At 47.1% G+C, this 17,204-nt stretch overlaps 1 protein-coding gene across 2 annotated transcripts; it reads left to right on the top strand.

The window, feature by feature from the left end:
- Window positions 1-3,459: 3,459 nt before the first annotated feature.
- On the top strand, window positions 3,460-17,137 carry APOD (apolipoprotein D). Of its 2 annotated transcripts, none has more exons than XM_017873485.1 (5): window positions 3,460-3,733; window positions 8,258-8,395; window positions 11,885-12,006; window positions 14,318-14,406; window positions 16,645-17,137. In XM_017873485.1, the coding sequence occupies exons 1-5, from the start codon at window positions 3,608-3,610 to the stop codon at window positions 16,878-16,880; spliced, it is 711 nt and encodes a 236-aa protein (XP_017728974.1). In that variant the 5' UTR covers window positions 3,460-3,607; the 3' UTR covers window positions 16,881-17,137. The 2 variants fall into 2 exon arrangements, with proteins under 2 accessions (XP_017728974.1, XP_017728975.1); XM_017873486.1 differs by having other exon boundaries at window positions 3,642-3,733; window positions 8,245-8,395.
- The last annotated feature ends 67 nt before the right edge of the window (window positions 17,138-17,204 follow it).

The following is a 17,204-nucleotide window of genomic DNA, read 5'->3' as shown; positions in this document are numbered from 1 at the left end:
GAATGGATAAATAAATTAGTAACAGAGCTAGGACCAGAACCCAGGCCTCCTGCCCCCAGTTCAGCGTTTTTTCCTGCATGCAGTATCAAGCTGCTGTTTTCACCAGTTTGATTGCTGTCTTCCTGTTGACCAGATGCTTGGCACCATTCAACTTTCAACTGGTTCCAGAGCCCAGTGAGAAGGGAAATGGCCACAAGGGGGCAGGAGGGAGAGGAAAGAGGGCCTCTGAATGAATAGCCAGGTCTACAAGAAGCTCAGCAAGGACTGAGAATCTAGCATTCTATTACTCATTCCATCATCCACGGAATAATATTTAGTAAACACCTGCGTGTCAGGCATCATGTAAGGTACCAGGGATAGAAAGACAAACCTACTTGGATGGATCTGACCGTCTCTAGAAGGAGATGGAGGCATAAGCACAGTGTAATGAGTGAGGACAGGGTGACACGTGCCACAAAAACACAAAGCAGACGGGAGAACGCTGCGTGGGGTGGGTTAGGAATCCAGAAGATGATCCAAGGAGGGGGACATTTGAACCGAGTCTTAAAGAGTGAAGGTGAATGATTGAAACCTCTCAGTCTGCATTTTCACATGAAAAGTACATTTGTCCTTTAAATCACTTTAGAAAGGCATACAGGATGACTCTGGTAGTGGAAAGAACCACTTACTAAGAAATACAGAATTCTCCATCTGGAAACATGTTTTTTTAGGAGATGAGATAGTTCTCTATTTCTTGCCACAAAGAATCCACTCTAATAACTGCATCTTCCCTGCGGGTCTTAGAGTGAAACCACTGAGGCAATCACCTACATGATGAAAGATCACCCAACAGAAAACTGCTTTCTGGAAACACCACAGACCACAGACTGTCTCTTTAAGAAATGTGCTGTCAGGTAAAAGCAAGATTTTGCAGCAGGTGAAAGAATGAGGTAGATGTAAGTGTATTGATATAGAAAGATTCACAGTTACTTTAAAAAAAAGTTTCTCGGCTGGGGGTCTTGGCTCACGCCTGTAATCCCAGCACTTTGGGAGACCGAGGTGGGCGGATCACCTGAGGTCAGGAGTTGGAGACCAGTCTGGCCAACATGATGAAATCCCATCTCTCCTAAAAATACAAAAATTAGTTGGGTGTGGTGGCCTGTGCCTGTAATCCCAGCTACTCGGGAGGCAGAGGCAGGAGAATCACTTGAACCAGGAAGGCAGAGGTTGCAGTGAACCAAGATTGCACCACCGCACTCCAGCCTGGATGACAGAGTGAGTGAGAGGCAGTGTCAAAAAAGAAAAAAGTTTCAGAACATTGAATATTGTTATTATTACGTAGGGATCTGTATAGAAAGATCTAGAGGAATAATTACAAACAAAAGTGTGGGATTATGAGGTGCTCACATTTCTTGAGTCCTGGATTTTGGTACTATTTTAATTGTTTTGAACAAATGTGTATTTATTTTGGGACTTAAAAATAAACACTTGTTTAGAACATAGGTCTGATTTGTTTTATGACGCTTAAGAATTTGTTACTGGCTATACATTCCAGAAACACGTGAAGAGCGGATTTCCCTAAGGCATATCTGTAGAGGACTGTGCTCGCAAACGAGAGGTTCCCGATAAGTCCTGCTCTTGCAAACGAAGCAGGGCGTTCCTGATAGGAGCCAGCTGCAAACAGCAGACCCTGGGGGCTTATTTATGTGTAAACATCTTGATAATCCAGAAAGTCGGGGAAAGGTCAGAAAAACAACAATGTGTCTTGTGACTTGGTAACATTCCACAAACGACTGTATAAAATAAAGCGTCGTTCGGGGCGGCCGCCATGTTTGTCTTGTCTTGTGTTGTCTTGTGTGTTCATTCCTTTGTTTAGAAAACACGCGGACCCCAACACATATCACTTACCAATATTTACCGGAAAAATAAACCGAGACCTAGGCAGACGGTGTGGCTTTTCTCCTAGAAGCTCCATGGTTGCCAACTTCAGTGCCGAAAGCTCAAATACACAGGTATTTCCAACTCCAACATACATATTTGGAAACTTAGGCAACATTGCTTTGTGGAAAACTGTGCAACTCCTTACAGGAGAGAGAATTTTTTGTATTAAGCTGAAAAGCGGCTAAGTGTGTATTTCTTCAACGACAGGCAATTCTTGGTGGCAAATGTGATACAGGTGAAGTAGACAGAAACATACAGGTTAGCGCTTTTCCAGAAATACAAGGGAAATCAAAATCGCGTGGATATTACCTCTGGTGCCTTTTGTGTATCTTAGAAACTCACTGAGTTCTTTGGATAGCATCCATTTAATTTATAAGTATTTACTGAGCACTTAGTATATGCTTAGCCACTGGGGTACAACACAGAGTCACAGAGACAAATTCTTGGCACCCCTCGAGCTCCTATCCTCCTGGGGAAACATACTAAGCAAGATAATGTATACATAAGGGAGAGAATTTCGGGTAAAGATATAATGAACCAGGGAAAGGAACGGTGACAAGAGTGCTATTTTTGAAAAGGTCAGGAAGCCTTTTAGGGAAAAGTGCCATTTGAGCAGGGACCTGGAGTGAGGAAGGGAGCTACGCAGAGCTCTCAGGGGAGGGTAGCAAAGGAGGTCAGCAAGAGGCAGGCCCTGGGCAGGAATAAGAATTTCTTATGTTTCTGAAAAGGCGAAGAACATCTTAAAGAGCTCACAGCATTTGGAATGTTAAGGTTCTGTGTTGTTGTTTTCATGTTTATAGACTCAGTGCTGTAAATGTAGCTCTGTTGCTTACATATTTTAGAATGGATTTTATTTAGGAGTCTAAATCTACTACGAAGGCACAGCCTTATCTAAATGTCTCTAAAAATACCTCCTGCCTATCACAAAGAAAGACAGAATTTCACTCACAAGAGTCAAAGTTGTTCATTCCACCAGGAGAGATAAGGCTGGACCAAAAGCACCCCTGGGTTTAAGTTCACACTCCCCACTCCCCGACCCCACCCCAAGCAGTGACAGACTGTCTTGAACATGTGGCTGGAGGGGTCATAAAAGGGACAGAGAACAGAGCGACAGAAGACGTCTTCTGCATTCTCAACTTTTAGCCCCAGTTGTTAGAGAACTGGTATCTCCCCTATACATCCGGCTCTGGTGGAGACAGAAATGACAGCCCCTACTTACAACGAGGAGACTGTGGCTCAGAGAAGTCAGGCGGCTGCCCAGGATCATGGAGAAAGCCAGCTCTGACTCGTAACCCTTGCTCCATTAGTCTGCGTTCCACTTCAGGAAATGAGCTTGTTGATTTTTCATTTATACAAAAATGAAAAATAAACACCAGATGTTTAAAAACATGTTGCAACACATCCTGCTGGAACTTAAAAGTGCATTCTGACCAAAAAAATTAAATTGGAAAATCCACATAGCAAAAAAAAAAAAATGTTTTGAATGAAAATACACTTTGTCTCTCTCTCACACATACTCTCTCTTGCGCGCGCGCACACACACGAAAACAATATCTCATTTCTCCTTCAGGGAGCAGCTGTGAAGGAAACTGGGGGAGGAGGGTGGACACAACATCCCATCTTTGTGTTTCGGTACAGACTAAGCTTTTAGGCCAGCTCTCCTGGCTGGAGGGGAGGCGTGGCCTGCATGAGAAGTAAACATCAGAGACCTGAAGAAGCTTATAAAATCGCTTGGGAGAGGCCAGTCCCCAAGACAGGCATCTCAAATCGGCTGATTCTGCGTCTGGAAACTGCCTTCATCTTGAAAGAAAAGGTACGTACTGTAGTTTTCACCTTTTCATTTATGATAATAATGTCTAAAATAGAAACGGTCTGGGTTCTCCATTGCCCCTTTTCAGCTACATATAATCACCACTGATTGAGAGCTTGTGCTGGTAGCTTTAGACTTGTTCTCATTTTTCCTCAAACAAATGTACAAGGTAGGTATTATCAGAGCCATTCTTCTGGTGACGAAACTGAGGTAGATACACTAGCAACAGGCCTAAGATAAAACCAAACCCGGCGTGAACTCATCCCAGCGTCTTTTGCTTACCCCTCCAAATTGGACAACGAGGAATTTCTCCATGCACAAACACCGCACCAGGTGAATTCTCAGCGAGCTGTCCAACTGTGCATCACAGTAAAATAATCTGGAAACTGGAATTAATGGTGTGAATAGAAAATGCATTTAACAATATATCATAAAATATTGTGTTTGGGAGATACGTTTCTTGTTATATTTAATGGCTAAATGAGTCTTTGAGACCTAATGACTTATTGGAACCTATTTTATTTTATGAGGTGAAATTTCAAAATCTAGTCTTTCATGTTCTGCAGGTCTTTGAGGTCAGGCGCTGGGTCCCCAGGCACTGAGGGTGCGGGCTTGTGGGAGACCTAGGCTTACATTCTGGCTTCGTAGTTTACCAGGAAGTAACCCGGGCAAATTCACCTCGTTGGTACAAAGAGTGTCAGCAGAGGTCGCCTCCAGAGGAGGTGCTGTGGAGACTGAGTGCATAGCACCCTTAAAATCCTGAGACCAGGGCTTCTCCATGGGGAAGCTTAATGCAAGTGGAGCAGTGATTTCCAGCTAGTGCCAGGCCCAAGGTGGATGCACTGTAACCTTAGTAGGATTGCTTTCAAATTACCTCATATTCTGTTAAAAATCATATTTATTTATTTATTTATTTATTTATTTTATTTTTTGAGATGGAGTCTCACTCTGTCACCCAGGCTAGAGTGCCGTGGCACGATCTTGGCTCACTGCAGCCTCCACCTCCCAGGTTCAAGTCATTCTTGTGCCTCAGCCTCCCAAGTAGCTGGGATTACAGGACTGCGCCACCACGCCCAGCTAATTTTTGTATTTTTGTTTGTTTTTGGGATGGAGTTTTTGTTCTATTGCCCAAGCTAGAGTGCAATGGTGCGATCTTGGCTTACTGCAACCTCTGTCTCCCACGTTCAAGCAATTCTCCTGCATCAGCCTCCTGAGTAGCTGGGATTACAGGTGTCCGCCACCACATCTGGCTAATTTTTTGTTTTTAGTAGAGACGGGGTTTCGCCATGTTGACCAGGCTGGTCTCAAACTCTTGACCTCAGGTGATACACCCACCTCAGCCTCCCAAAGTGCTAGGATTACAGGCATGAGCCACTGCACCTGGCATAATTTTTGTATTTTTAGTAGAGACAGGATTTCACCATGTTGGGCAGGCTGGTCTCAAACTCTTGACCTCAAATGATCCGCCCACCTTGACTTCACAAAGTGCTGGGATTACAGGCATAGCCATCGTGCCTGACCAAAAATAATATTTAAATTATACTTAGTTTGTAAAGTATTTAAACTCCTCATTAGAACAGTCTTCCTATTGATATGAGAAGAAGATGCAAAAATATAAGTCGTATATAATCCATATGTTACCCACAGTCTTAAGTACACATTAAGAACATGCTGAATAAGTAATGGACAAATTAGAATGGAAGGACATTGAAAACTATGATGGATGCTGTCCACCCTCTCTCACAAGGAGTTTTTGTTGTTGTTGTTGCTTGTTTGTTTGTTTTGAGATGGAGTTTTGCTCTTGTTGCCCAGGCTGGAGTGCAATGGTGCGATCTTGGTTCACCACAACCTCCACCTCCCAGGTTCAAGCAATTCTCCTGCCTCAGCCTCCCGAGCAGCTGGGATTACAGAAGTGTACCACCATGCCCGGCTATTTTTTTTTATTTTTAGTAAAGACGGGGTTTCTCCGTGTTGGTCAGGCTGGTCTCGAACTCCCGACCTCAGGTGATCCATTTGCCTCAGCCTCCCAAAGTGCTGGGATTACAGGCATGAGCCACTGCGCCCAGCCTCACAAGGAATTTTAACCACAGGAATAAAACTAATGTAGCCAAGAGGCATCTTTGGAAGAGAAGCAGTCAAGGGGGTTTATTCTGAAATCCTCCTACTGAGGTAAAGAATATGTTTCAGCCCACAAGAGAACATTTTATCAGAGTAAGATGTACAACTGACTTTTGTTGTAAGTGTCGTGTAGTGGTGAGACTCATCAGGTCACTGAGGCGGGGGGTTATTGAAAGGCCCTGTGGTGGCACAGAAGAAGCAAGTTCAGGGTGCTGCGGACAGGAGAGGTGGAGATGGGCCCAAGTTCCAGTTGTCTGCCCCTTCCAGGCCCCAGCTTCGCCATCTGTACACCTTGGAAGTAGGGCTAGAGAGATGACCTCTGAGGTCCTCTCCAGTGTGAAGGACCTTGTAGAATGTGCATAATGTGTGGCCAGTCTTTGAGCTTTGATCCTCTGGGCCAGGCTTTCAGCTTGGGCCTATGAACTAGAACTAAAGATCTCTTTAAAATGGATGCAAATTTGTGTGGGTTTAGGCTGCATTTCTATAAATTCGTCATCCCCCAAAAGGTTAAAAGACAGGTGTTTACACGGTGGTAGAGTTGATGAGAAAGGGAGCCTCAAAGACCTAGGAAAGCGGCCCTGTTGCAGACTTGCTCAAAGAGGCTTCAGCAACTGTTCCCCACCGCAGCGACCCCAGCTGGCATGCTTCCACTCATTACATAACTGTTCTTCTGAAAACCAGGCAACAAAACCTCCAGGAAAAAAAAGCTATTGATTATTAAAGGGTATTTAGAGGTTTAGAGACTCATAAGAAAGCAGTTACAATTATTCCTGTAATGACACATCCTTTGAAATGCTCAGATCTGAGAACATTTTGCTTGCATTGCATCAGTCATCATCATTACAGGGAGAAACGCAGACAGCTGGAAATAGCTCGTGTGCAAGCTACAGGCAAGGAGTCACAAGGAAGGAGCAAATTGACAGCGAGTCAGTGAAGGAAACGGGGGAGCTTCAGATACCCAGAACCTGCACGCAGTTCTGCAGCCTCTGTCTCCCTGCCCTGCTGTCCCCCTTCAAAGCCAGTTTCTGCTGTCAAAGGACTCGTGGGGTTGAAATGCCTGTTGCACAGTTACACATCAGCTGACAGTCCTTCTCTGATGTAATGAACTTCATCTCTGAAAAATACCCTCAACAGGCCAGGGGCAGTGGCTCAGGCCTGTAATCCCAGCGCTTTGGGAGGCCGAGGCGGGTGGATCACCTGAGGTCAGGAGTTTGAGACCAGCCTGGCCAACATGGCGAAACCCCTCTCTACTAAAAATACAAAAATTAGCCAGGAGTTGTGGCGGGCACCTGTAATCTCAGCTACTCGGGAGGTTGAGGCAGGAGAATCACTTGAACCGGGAGGGAGAGGATGCAGTGAGCCGAGGTCGCGTCAGTACATTCCAGCCTGGGTGACAGAGTGGGACTCCAGCTCAAAACAAAACAAAACAAAATAAAAACCCTCAAAAGAATGTAAAAAAAAAAAAAAAAAGAAGAAGAAAAGAAAAAAAAGAAACGGAAACCTGCGAAAAACCATCATCTTTCTGCTTTTGATGATAACAGTAAGGAGCATTGACTGAGCATTTACTCTGTGTCAGACAGTCCCCTAAGTACTCTGTCGATATTATCTCACGTAATTCTCACAAAAATTCATGAGCTAGGAATGAGTATTATTCCCACTTACTAGACAAGGAGGCTAAGGCATAAATTGGACACAGTTATACTTAGCATGGCCAGAGTCAGAATCTGAACCTGGCTGGGTGACCCTGGGGTCCCCAGCAGGCCGCTCCCTGTTAAGGTTTCCAAGCGCACTCTTGGGCTGGTAGAGCAGCCAGCAAGATGAGGGCAGGGGGAGGGGTGGTGTCAGAGAGGCATCTCCCCGAAGAATCTCGGAAGACACTAATTGTTGGGCAAGGTTTGGCTTGGTTTTGTGTCTTTCATGGTTCGCTTGGAGGCTTTAATTCCCCATTTTACATAGCCCCTCTATGTCCCCACTTTACATAGGCCCCTCCATGTCCCCCACTTTACGTAGCCCCCTCCGCGTTGTTTCTGTTCATTTGACAAGTATCTACTGAGCCCACACTCTGAGGCCCGTGGGTGATTCTGAGGAGAACCAGACACAGTGCCTATCCTGGGAGATGCATAATCAGGTGGGAGTGGGGTGCAAAATCAATCCAACAAACTGGAATATCAGGCAGAGAGTGCCCTGGTGGAGGTGCAGAGGCTCTGAGGAAAGCCTCACAGCAATACGGACAGGCAGGTGTGCCGTGCAGGATGAGGGTTCACATGGGCTGGGGAGAGAAGAGGAGAGACCGCCCACAGAGGGGCCCGTGGGCGCAGGACTCTTGCTTCATGATTGTGTGGACTTAGGAGGCTCAGAATGACAACCCCAGCTGCTGTGTGTTCCTCTAACTCCAGGTCCCTTCTCCAGCCACCCAGCCCCACGATGGTGATGCTGCTGCTGCTGCTTTCCGCACTGGCTGGCCTTTTCGGTGCAGCAGAGGGACAAGAATTTCATCTTGGGAAGTGCCCCTTGCCTCCGGTGCAGGAGAATTTTGACCTGAATAAGGTAAAAGGCGAACTTCCCATTTGTTTTGCTGCCTCTGATGTGAAGCATTCTACAAGATTCAATTTAATTATGCTGCTTTAATTTCCACGGCACACCTTGGGACACGTATTTATCTTATTTGGAGTTTCCCCAAAGCGGACAATCTGCTGAGACAAAGACTGGGGGCAGAGAGGTTTGGGGTGATCCCAGGACGCACGAGAGCAAGTGGGAAAGTGAGTCGGAGACAGCACAGAAGCAATAAAGGGAGCGTTCATGAGCTGTCGCCCTGGGCCGTCAGGGTCAGTCACACTGGGCACCCTCTGAGGACAGGTGGAGCATGCCCCTCGGATTGTTCATCAGCTGCTGCCCGCAGGCCATGGGAGCGTCCGTGGCGCTAGCCAAGCCCCCTGGCAGAGGAGAGACACAGGGCCTCAGTTGGGAGGCTGGCGGTGACTGGGAATTGCCTACCGTGGCTGCGGTGAACTCAGAGGTGGGCTGAGGGGATACAGGACTAGGGAACCACAGTCGCTGCTACAGAGCTAATATCCCTGTTCTACAGATGGAACATCGGAATCTCCCTTCCCAGCTCACACAGCTGGTAAATGCAGATAGGATTCAAAGCCAGGCTTCTCAGCAGTGCAGGGCACCCAGAGGTCATTCAAACAGGGCCCAGGAAAGCCCAAAATGCCCCAGGGGGCTTTCTTGGTACCTGCGCTAAAATGTCATCAATACAATAAGCTTCTCCACAGCTTCTCCACAGAGAAGCTCTTTCTTCCTGGGGTTTGGGGGAGGGGAAGGAAGAGGGCAGCAGAAAGAGGCAGCTATTAGAGGACAGGACTCACAGGCTCCCTCCCACTGTTGCTACTCAAGCCTGGAATCTCACCCTTAAGACTCCCTCTCCTTAGGAGAAGGTTTGGATCTCTTTCAAGAATGCTAACAGTAGGGCCGGGCGCGGTGGCTCACGCCTGTAATCCCAGCACTTTGGGAGGCCGAGGCAGGCGGATCACGAGGTCTGGAAATCGACACCATCCTGGCCAACATGGTGAAACCCAGTCTCTAGTAAAAATACAAAATTTACCTGCACGTGGTGGCACGTGCCTGTAATCCCAGCTACTCGGGAGGCTGAGGCAAGAGAATCACTTGAACCCGGGAGGCAGAGGTTGCAGTGAGCTGAGATCGTGCCACTGCACTCCACCCTGGCGAAACAGTCACACTCCATCTCAAAAAAAATTCTAATTACTATTCTAACTAGGTAAAAATATTTACATTGTTTAAAATCCTAAAGGTGTAAAAGAATATACCACATAAAGTTTCCGTCCCACCTCTGTACCTCAGTTTCCCTCCTCAGTAGCAACTAGTTAAAACCATGTATTGTGTAACTTTTACAGATAATATATACGTATACAAGCAAATACATCATAACTGCGGTAAGCAGAAGAGTGGCTTCCAAAGGTGTCCACGCCCTAACCCTGTGAATGTTACTTTGCATAGGAAAAGGGCTTTTGCAAATGTGATCGAAGTTATGAGCCTTGAGATGGCCAGATTAGCCTTGATTATCCGGGGGGACTCAAGCTAATCACAGAAATCCTTAAAAGCAGAGAATCTTTCCCAGCTGTGGTCAGAAAGAGAGGTTTGACAATGGCAGAAGAGTCAGAGAGATGCAATGCCTTGCTTTTGCTGGCTTTGAAAATAGAGGAAGTTGGCCGGGCGCGGTGGCTCAAGCCTGTAATCCCAGCACTTTGGGAGGCCGAGACGGGCGGATCACGAGGTCAGGAGATCGAGACCATCCTGGCGAATACGGTGAAACCCCGTCTCTACTAAAAAATACAAAAAAAAAAAAAAGAAAAAAGAAAATAGAGGAAGTCCCAAGCCAAGGAATGTAGGTGGCCTGTAGAACTTGGAAAAGGCAGGGAAACGGATCCTCCCCCAGAGCTCCCAGAGGGAAACACAGCCAACACTTTGAGATCGGCCCAGTGAGACCTACGTCAGACTTCTGACTTCCACGACTGCAAGATAATCAATCTGTGCTGTTTGAAGCTTGTGCTGATCTATTATAGTAGCAACAGAAAACCAACATAATAACTATTTTCTCTATTTTATACATAAGGTACCTTAATATATACACTATTTTGTACCTGACTCTTTTGTCATTAAATATTAGAAATCACTGCATACCACTCTTTTGAAAAGAGGAAGTAAAATTCCATTGTCTGGATAGGCCATTGTTTACTCCCCCAGCCCCCTACTAATGCTCACATTGGCTGTTTCCTGTCTTGTATTATTACAAATCGTACTGTAATGAATAACTTGACACATACATCATTTCTTATATCAGGAGGATGCATTCCCAGAAGTGAAATTGCTGGGCCAAAGAGTATAATACGTATTTCTAGCTTTGCTAGATATTGCCAAACTGCCCTCCACAGAGGTTGTAACTGGTATGGTCTCCCTCCAGCGCGTGCCAGGCAGCCTGGGAGGGCCTGGTTCCCTCGACCTTCCCCACACAGTGGCAGCTTCCTTTAAAGCTAACTCTACACACCTGATGCCTGGACTGAGCATCGGCCCCTAGAGAAAGCATGATACAGATCTTTCAAATCCCCATCACCTCCCCAAAGCCTTGATGACCAACTGCCTCTTCAGGGTGGATGAGGAAAGTTCCATGCACTCTGGAGTCCTAGCTCCCCACAGCAAACACATCTGACTTTGCACAAGATTTGAAGATGACTTGTAGAATCATGCACTCTTTCAGAAGAAAGTTACTTCCCATCATCCCCCTTTATTTTTTTCTTTTTCTTTTTCTGTTTTTTTCTGAGACAGAGTCTCACTCTGTTGCCCAGGCTGGAGTGCAGTGGCGTGATCTCGGCTCACTGCAAGCTCCGCCTCCCGGGTTCATGCCATTCTCCTGCCTCAGCCTTCCGAGTAGCTGGGACTACAGGCGCCATCACCACGCCCGGCTAATTTTTTGTGTTTTTAGTAGAGACGGGGTTTCACTAAGTTAGCCAGGATGGTCTCTATCTCCTGACCTCGTGATCCACCCGCCTCAGCCTCCCAAAGTGCTGGGATTACAGGCGTAAGCCACCACGCCTGGCCAATTTTTTGTATTTTTAGTACAGATGGAGTTTCACCATGTTGGACAGGATGGTCTTGATCTCCTGACCTTGTGATCCGCCTGCCTTGGCCTCCCAAAGTGCTGGGATTACAGGTGTGAGCCACCGCACCAAGCCCCATCATCCCCTTTTTTGTTTTTACAGAGTCTAGAATGTCACAGCAATATTGCTGAAGGGGACACTGAGAAGAGCCCTTTGCTCAGCATTCACCCCCCGCCCGCACATCCCATCCTAGTCACGGATTCTCATTTCAATCAACCTCTTGCCCAGTTGCCCCTGGGAACAATGAGGCCCATTTTTGTCTGGCTTCCCCAGGACAGGGCTCAACTTCTACACAACAGTGTGGAAGAGGTTGCAGGTCCCCAGAGAACCACAGGTTTTGCTCTGCTTGTTGTCTCTGCAGTATCTCGGAAGATGGTACGAAATTGAGAAGATCCCAACAACCTTTGAGAAGGGACGCTGCATCCAGGCCAACTACTCACTAAAGGAAAATGGAAAGATCAAAGTGTTAAACCAGGAGTTGAGGTGAGTGGCTGTGGCCATCCGGGGCCAGGCCTGTGGAGTGTGGACTCGGAGTGACCAGGTGTCCGGCAGCCTGGGTCAGGGAGGATAAGATCCTTGCCAGGTCTGGACTGCCTGCTCCTAGCAGGAATTGAGAGGAAAGCGTTTGTCAAGCAAGGATGGCAAGGACTAGGATCCACTTATGCGTTTCCATGACCACCTGCTGGGCACAAACTGACAGGGTTCCTGCCCTCACTGCAAAATAGATACTCTGGTAGCAAAGAACATCAAGACCATCTCCTCTGACCTCCAGTCCAGGAGAGAAGTCGCTTGACACCATCTGCTGACAGAAGCATCCAGCTTTGTTCAAACACTTCCAGGAACTAGGAGCTCATCGCCTTCCAGGACAGTTCATCCCATCTCTGGGCAGCTTAATGTATCAGAAAGCTCCTTTTTTTATTAAGCAAGAATCACATACACAATATATACACATCCTATGTAAGCAGGATACCCTTTAGAAGTGTACAATTCTGGCCGGACGCAGTGGCTGAAGCCTGTAATCCCAGCACTTTGGGAGGCCGAGATGGGTGGATCATGAGGTCAGGAGATCGAGACCATCCTGGCTAACCCGGTGAAACCTCGTCTCTACTAAAAAATACAAAAAATTAGTCGGGCGAGGTGGCGGGCGCCTGTAGTCCCAACTACTCGGGAGGCTGAGGCAGGAGAATGGCGGGAACCCGGGAGGCGGAGCTTGCAGTGAGCTGAGATCCGGCCACTGCACTCCAGCCTGGGCAACAGAGCGAGACTGTCTCAAAATAAAAAAAAAAAAAATAGAAGTGTACAATTCTATTACCGAGGGCTTCTAACACAATATTTAATCCAGAAAGTTACACTTTGGAAAGCAAATATAAACTTAAGAGGAGCCCCAGGAAGAACTCCTTCCTATCCCCCTTCCACTCTTGAAAATATGAATGCAGTTTTTCATGAACATGTTGTGAGTTCATGGTCAGAGACTGGTGTCCCGAAAACTGTTCTGGAGCAAAATGCAATTGACGGTGAAAAGGGCAGAATCTGTTGGGAGGAGACTGGTTTGTTGCTAAGTCAATGTGTGCAGGTAGGAACAGACCCTCTTCCCCCGCTGTCGGAGATCCAGATGAGAGAGGAGGGCACGGTCTCCAGCTTTACATGGTGATAAAAAGAGAATGTAGTTGGGAACATCAGAGCACATTTCCCAAAACCCCTGGCCTGTTGCTCATTGTCTGGTTTCTAGGACATCCATCACCACTAACCATAGCATTAACCCACTGTCTTTTTTTTTTTTTTTTTTGAGACGAACTCTCACTCTGTCACCCAGGCTGGAGTGCAGTGGTGTGATCTCGGCTCACTGCAACCTTCGCCTCCCAGGTTCAAGCAATTCTCCTGCCTCAGCCTCCTGAGTAGCTGGGACTACAGGCGCCTGCCACCACCACACCTGTCTAATTTCTTGTAGTTTAGTAGAGACGGGGTTTCACCATGTTGACCAGGCTGATCTCCATCTCCTGACCTCATGATCTGTCCCCCGTGGCCTCCCAAAGTGCTGGGATTACAGGCATGAGCCACCGCACCCGGCCAACCTACTGAGTTTCTAACATGTATGACTGCTCTAATTTTAGTTGGCCTCCCTGCTCTGCCTTGAGGATTGATGAACAGACATCATCTCCTCTGTTGGCTTCCTAGGAAGAGCACCCTGATGCCTTTCCACCCTCACCAGGCCTGGTGGTGCACACCTGTAATCCCAGCTCCTGGTGAGGCTGAGGGAGGAGAATTGCTTGAACCCAGGAGGCAGAGGTTGCAGTGAATTGAGACCACACCACTGCACTCCAGCCTGGGGAACAGAGCAAAACCCCCTCTCCAAAAAAAAAAAAAAAAAAAAAAAAGTGAATCTTCTTTATGTGTTGCGTTGTTTTGTTTGTTTTTCCATTCTCTTTTATTCCCTCTCTTTGGAGCCTGGGAGCAGGAATTGGTCTTTCAGGCCATTGCAGATAGTCAGAGACAGTGTTGAAGTACAAGGGCCTACCATACTGTCCCGTCCTGGAGCTTGTCAATTGTGGCTTCTTATCACCCCGCTGCTCTCTTCCCCTGCTTGGCCTCAGAGACAGTCACAAAGGAAAGGGCAGGCCATGGAGCTAGGGTCTAGCCTGCCTTTGAGAGCCTCTCTTACCAGAAATCACGGTGTTGGCTGCCATGGTCCTTAGTGGCACAAATCTTGCCTTTCATTGCTTTTTGGCATTCAACGAGTTGTTTTTCTTTTCTCTTTTCTGTTTTTTGTGTTTTTTCTTTTTTTTACTCACTGCAGAGCTGATGGAGCTGTGAATCAAATTGAAGGTGAAGCCACCCCAGTTAACATCACAGAGCCTGCCAAGCTGGAAGTTAAGTTCTTCTGGTGTAAGTCTCCACCTTTCCCCGGAGGACTCAGGGACAGGAAATATGCAGACTGAAGGCTAGCGCCCTGGCTTGGAGAATTCCTGAGACACCTGAGTGTCATCTATAATGACTCAGCACATAGTTATCTGTCAAACACTTACTACATGCCATGCACTGGGGTTGCCATGATGAGCCAGACAGAGCTGGCCTTGGTACTTACGGAGCTCACATCCCAGTGTGGATACGGACACGTGACCTGCAATTTACTGTAACTAGCTAGCGTTTCAATAGGTGAAACACGAATAGGTGCACACAGGACGGGGCTGTAGAAGACCCAATCCAGTCTTGTTTCCCAGAGGAAACTGGGACCCGGAAAATTAGCAGATCTTAGCAGAACAATCTGCATGGCGCAGAAACTTGGAAGCAAGAGATGACAAGAGTGACGGTAAATTTGAATCCTGCTTCCACCACCTTCCTGTCACATTGTTGGGTATCCTGTGAGATATCTAATGAAAGGCATTTGCCTCTGGGTTCTGAGCTAACTGAGGAAGGGACACAGGCAATAGAGAAGGCACCAAATATCAGTTTTACTGCTGATGTAGATACACTAGGGAGTTCAATCCAGAGCCATGAGGCTTTCTAACACGAACAGTGCTTGAGAGCCCCTTTCCCACCTGCAGGGCAGACACTGAAGTTATCAGCTACAAAGATTACTCCCCCCACTTCCCACTTCTCACCCCTGCCACTCCTCCACCTCCCACCAGTCAAGTTCCTAGAGGCGGGTGGAGAGGAAGTTCTTATTTTATAGGCCAAGAAAGGAAGCTGGGAGGAGAAAATAGTTCTTCTCACACATATGAATGTGGACAACTAACTTCACATGTACAAGCCAGAAATAACTGCTCAGTGTCGTGAAAGTAAACTAGATACATACGCTCTGTAAACTGTAAAGGGCTTTATACACAGTTTCTCTTGTTATTTTTATCAAGAAAGAAGCTAAAGTGCAGGCGGGCTGAGTGACGCAGGCCGTCACTGAGCTCATTAGAAGAAGAGTTGGGACCTAAACCTAGGTCTCCAAACTCTCCACTTATTCTTCCCACACGGATCAGGGACAGGGACTGGAGTGAAAGCTAACTATTACGTGCCTAACAGTCTTCATAAGGAAGCCTGGGACAGGAACTAAAAGAGGCAGGAGCTATTGGCTGGGAAAGGTGGAGGGAAAGATGTATTCTGGTTGGGAGGATTAGATGTTTGCATTAGGCCTTGTAGGATGTATGGGAGATTATGGGAAAGGATTTCCAAGTGAAGGGAACTGGAACATAGAAGTGAAGGGAACTGGAACATAGAAGGACTGAATACAGGCATATCACGAAGTCAGAAGTTCGAGACCAGCCCGGCCAACATGGTGAAACCGCGTCTTTACTAAAGACACAAAAAATTACCTGGGCATGGTGGCGCCTGCCTGTAATCCCAGCTGCTCAGGATGCTGAGGCAGGAGAATCTCTTCAACCCGGGAGGTGGACGCTGCAGTGAGCTGAGATCGTGCCATTGTACTCCAGCCTGGGTGACAAGAGCGAAACTCTGTCTCAAAACAAAAAGAAGAAGAAGAAGAAGGCCTGAATAAAGCGGCCTAGAGTCTGGGAGGGAGGGTACATGGAGAGGGTGATGAGGTTAGGAAGGGCCTTGAATACCACATTAGATGACTTGAAGTTTCTTCCATAAACAATAGGAGACTGTCAAAGTTTTCAAATGAGGAGAGACAAGTGAAGTTTTCTGTATTGTATCTGGGTAAATTTACTCTTGAGAGCTGGACCACAAGAGGAAGGCAGAATGTGCAGGCCTGGGTGTGTGCGGGTGGGCCATGATGCCACTGCTGGCAGAGGTGGGAGACAGATTTTTCCAAAATCACTCTGGGCTTAAGAGTTCTTAATCCAGCTGAGAACACACAGAGCAGCTGAAATGTGCAGATGGGTGATGACTATAACTCTCTCTCTCTCTCTCTCTCTCTCTCTCTCTCTCTCTCTCTCTCTCGGTGAGTGAGGCAGGCAGGCAGGCAGGGCACCAACAGGGCTAGAAAGGTAAGTCAGAAACACTCAGTCTAGGCTTTCGTCCAAACTTCTTTCAAGGGTCTTTCTGTTTCTGGATTGATAAACAAAGTCAGAGTCCGGGGGGCTTGGTGGGTGGTTGTCTGGGCCAGCCTTCTTGTGTTGTCCTGAGGTTTCTCTTGGTTCTCCAATAATGCTGCCTCTCTCTGGTTCTCAGTTATGCCATCGGCACCATACTGGGTCTTGGCCACCGACTATGAGAACTATGCCCTCGTGTATTCCTGTACCAGCATCATCAATCTTTTTCGTGTGGATTATGCTTGGATCTTGGCAAGAGACCGTCATCTCCCTTCAGAAACAGTGGACTTTCTAAAAAATATCCTGACTTCTAATAACATTGATGTCAAGAAAATGACGGTCACAGATCAGGAGAACTGCCCTGAGTTCTCGTAACCAGGCTCCACAGGGAGGCTGTGCCCACTCACGTTACATTTCCTGCTTTGCTTCCTCCACCCCACCCACTCCTCATAAACACAAACCAATCAACCATGACAAACCTTCGCAAACACCAGAAGGGAGGGTTGACCGTGGAAGACAGTGGTGAGGAGCTCAAGGGAGTTGGCCTGAACACATAGCCATGCCCTACCCTGTTACCCTGCTAGCCGCAAAATAAACTTGTTGCTGACCTGCTGTGCTCACAGCGATTGCAAGTTGGATTAATTATTGTGGGTTTTTCATTATAGGCTTATGCTTAGAAATCCTTAAACAGGCTGGTCG

The sequence above is a fragment of the Rhinopithecus bieti genome, unplaced genomic scaffold (assembly GCF_001698545.2).
Source record: "Rhinopithecus bieti isolate Rb0 unplaced genomic scaffold, ASM169854v2 scaffold_5626, whole genome shotgun sequence".
NCBI lineage: Eukaryota > Metazoa > Chordata > Mammalia > Primates > Cercopithecidae > Rhinopithecus > Rhinopithecus bieti.
Note: the sequence above shows the minus strand (reverse complement) of the source record. Positions and strands in the feature narration are given on the sequence as shown.

Coding starts and splice junctions, on each gene's coding strand:
- APOD (XM_017873485.1), top strand. CDS start 3,608: ATGAGAAGTAAACATCAGAGACCTGAAGAAGCTTATAAAATCGCTTGG. Junction 8,396..11,884: donor AGAATTTTGACCTGAATAAG/GTAAAAGGCGAA, acceptor TTGTCTCTGCAG/TATCTCGGAAGATGGTACGA. Junction 14,407..16,644: donor GGAAGTTAAGTTCTTCTGGT/GTAAGTCTCCAC, acceptor TCTGGTTCTCAG/TTATGCCATCGGCACCATAC.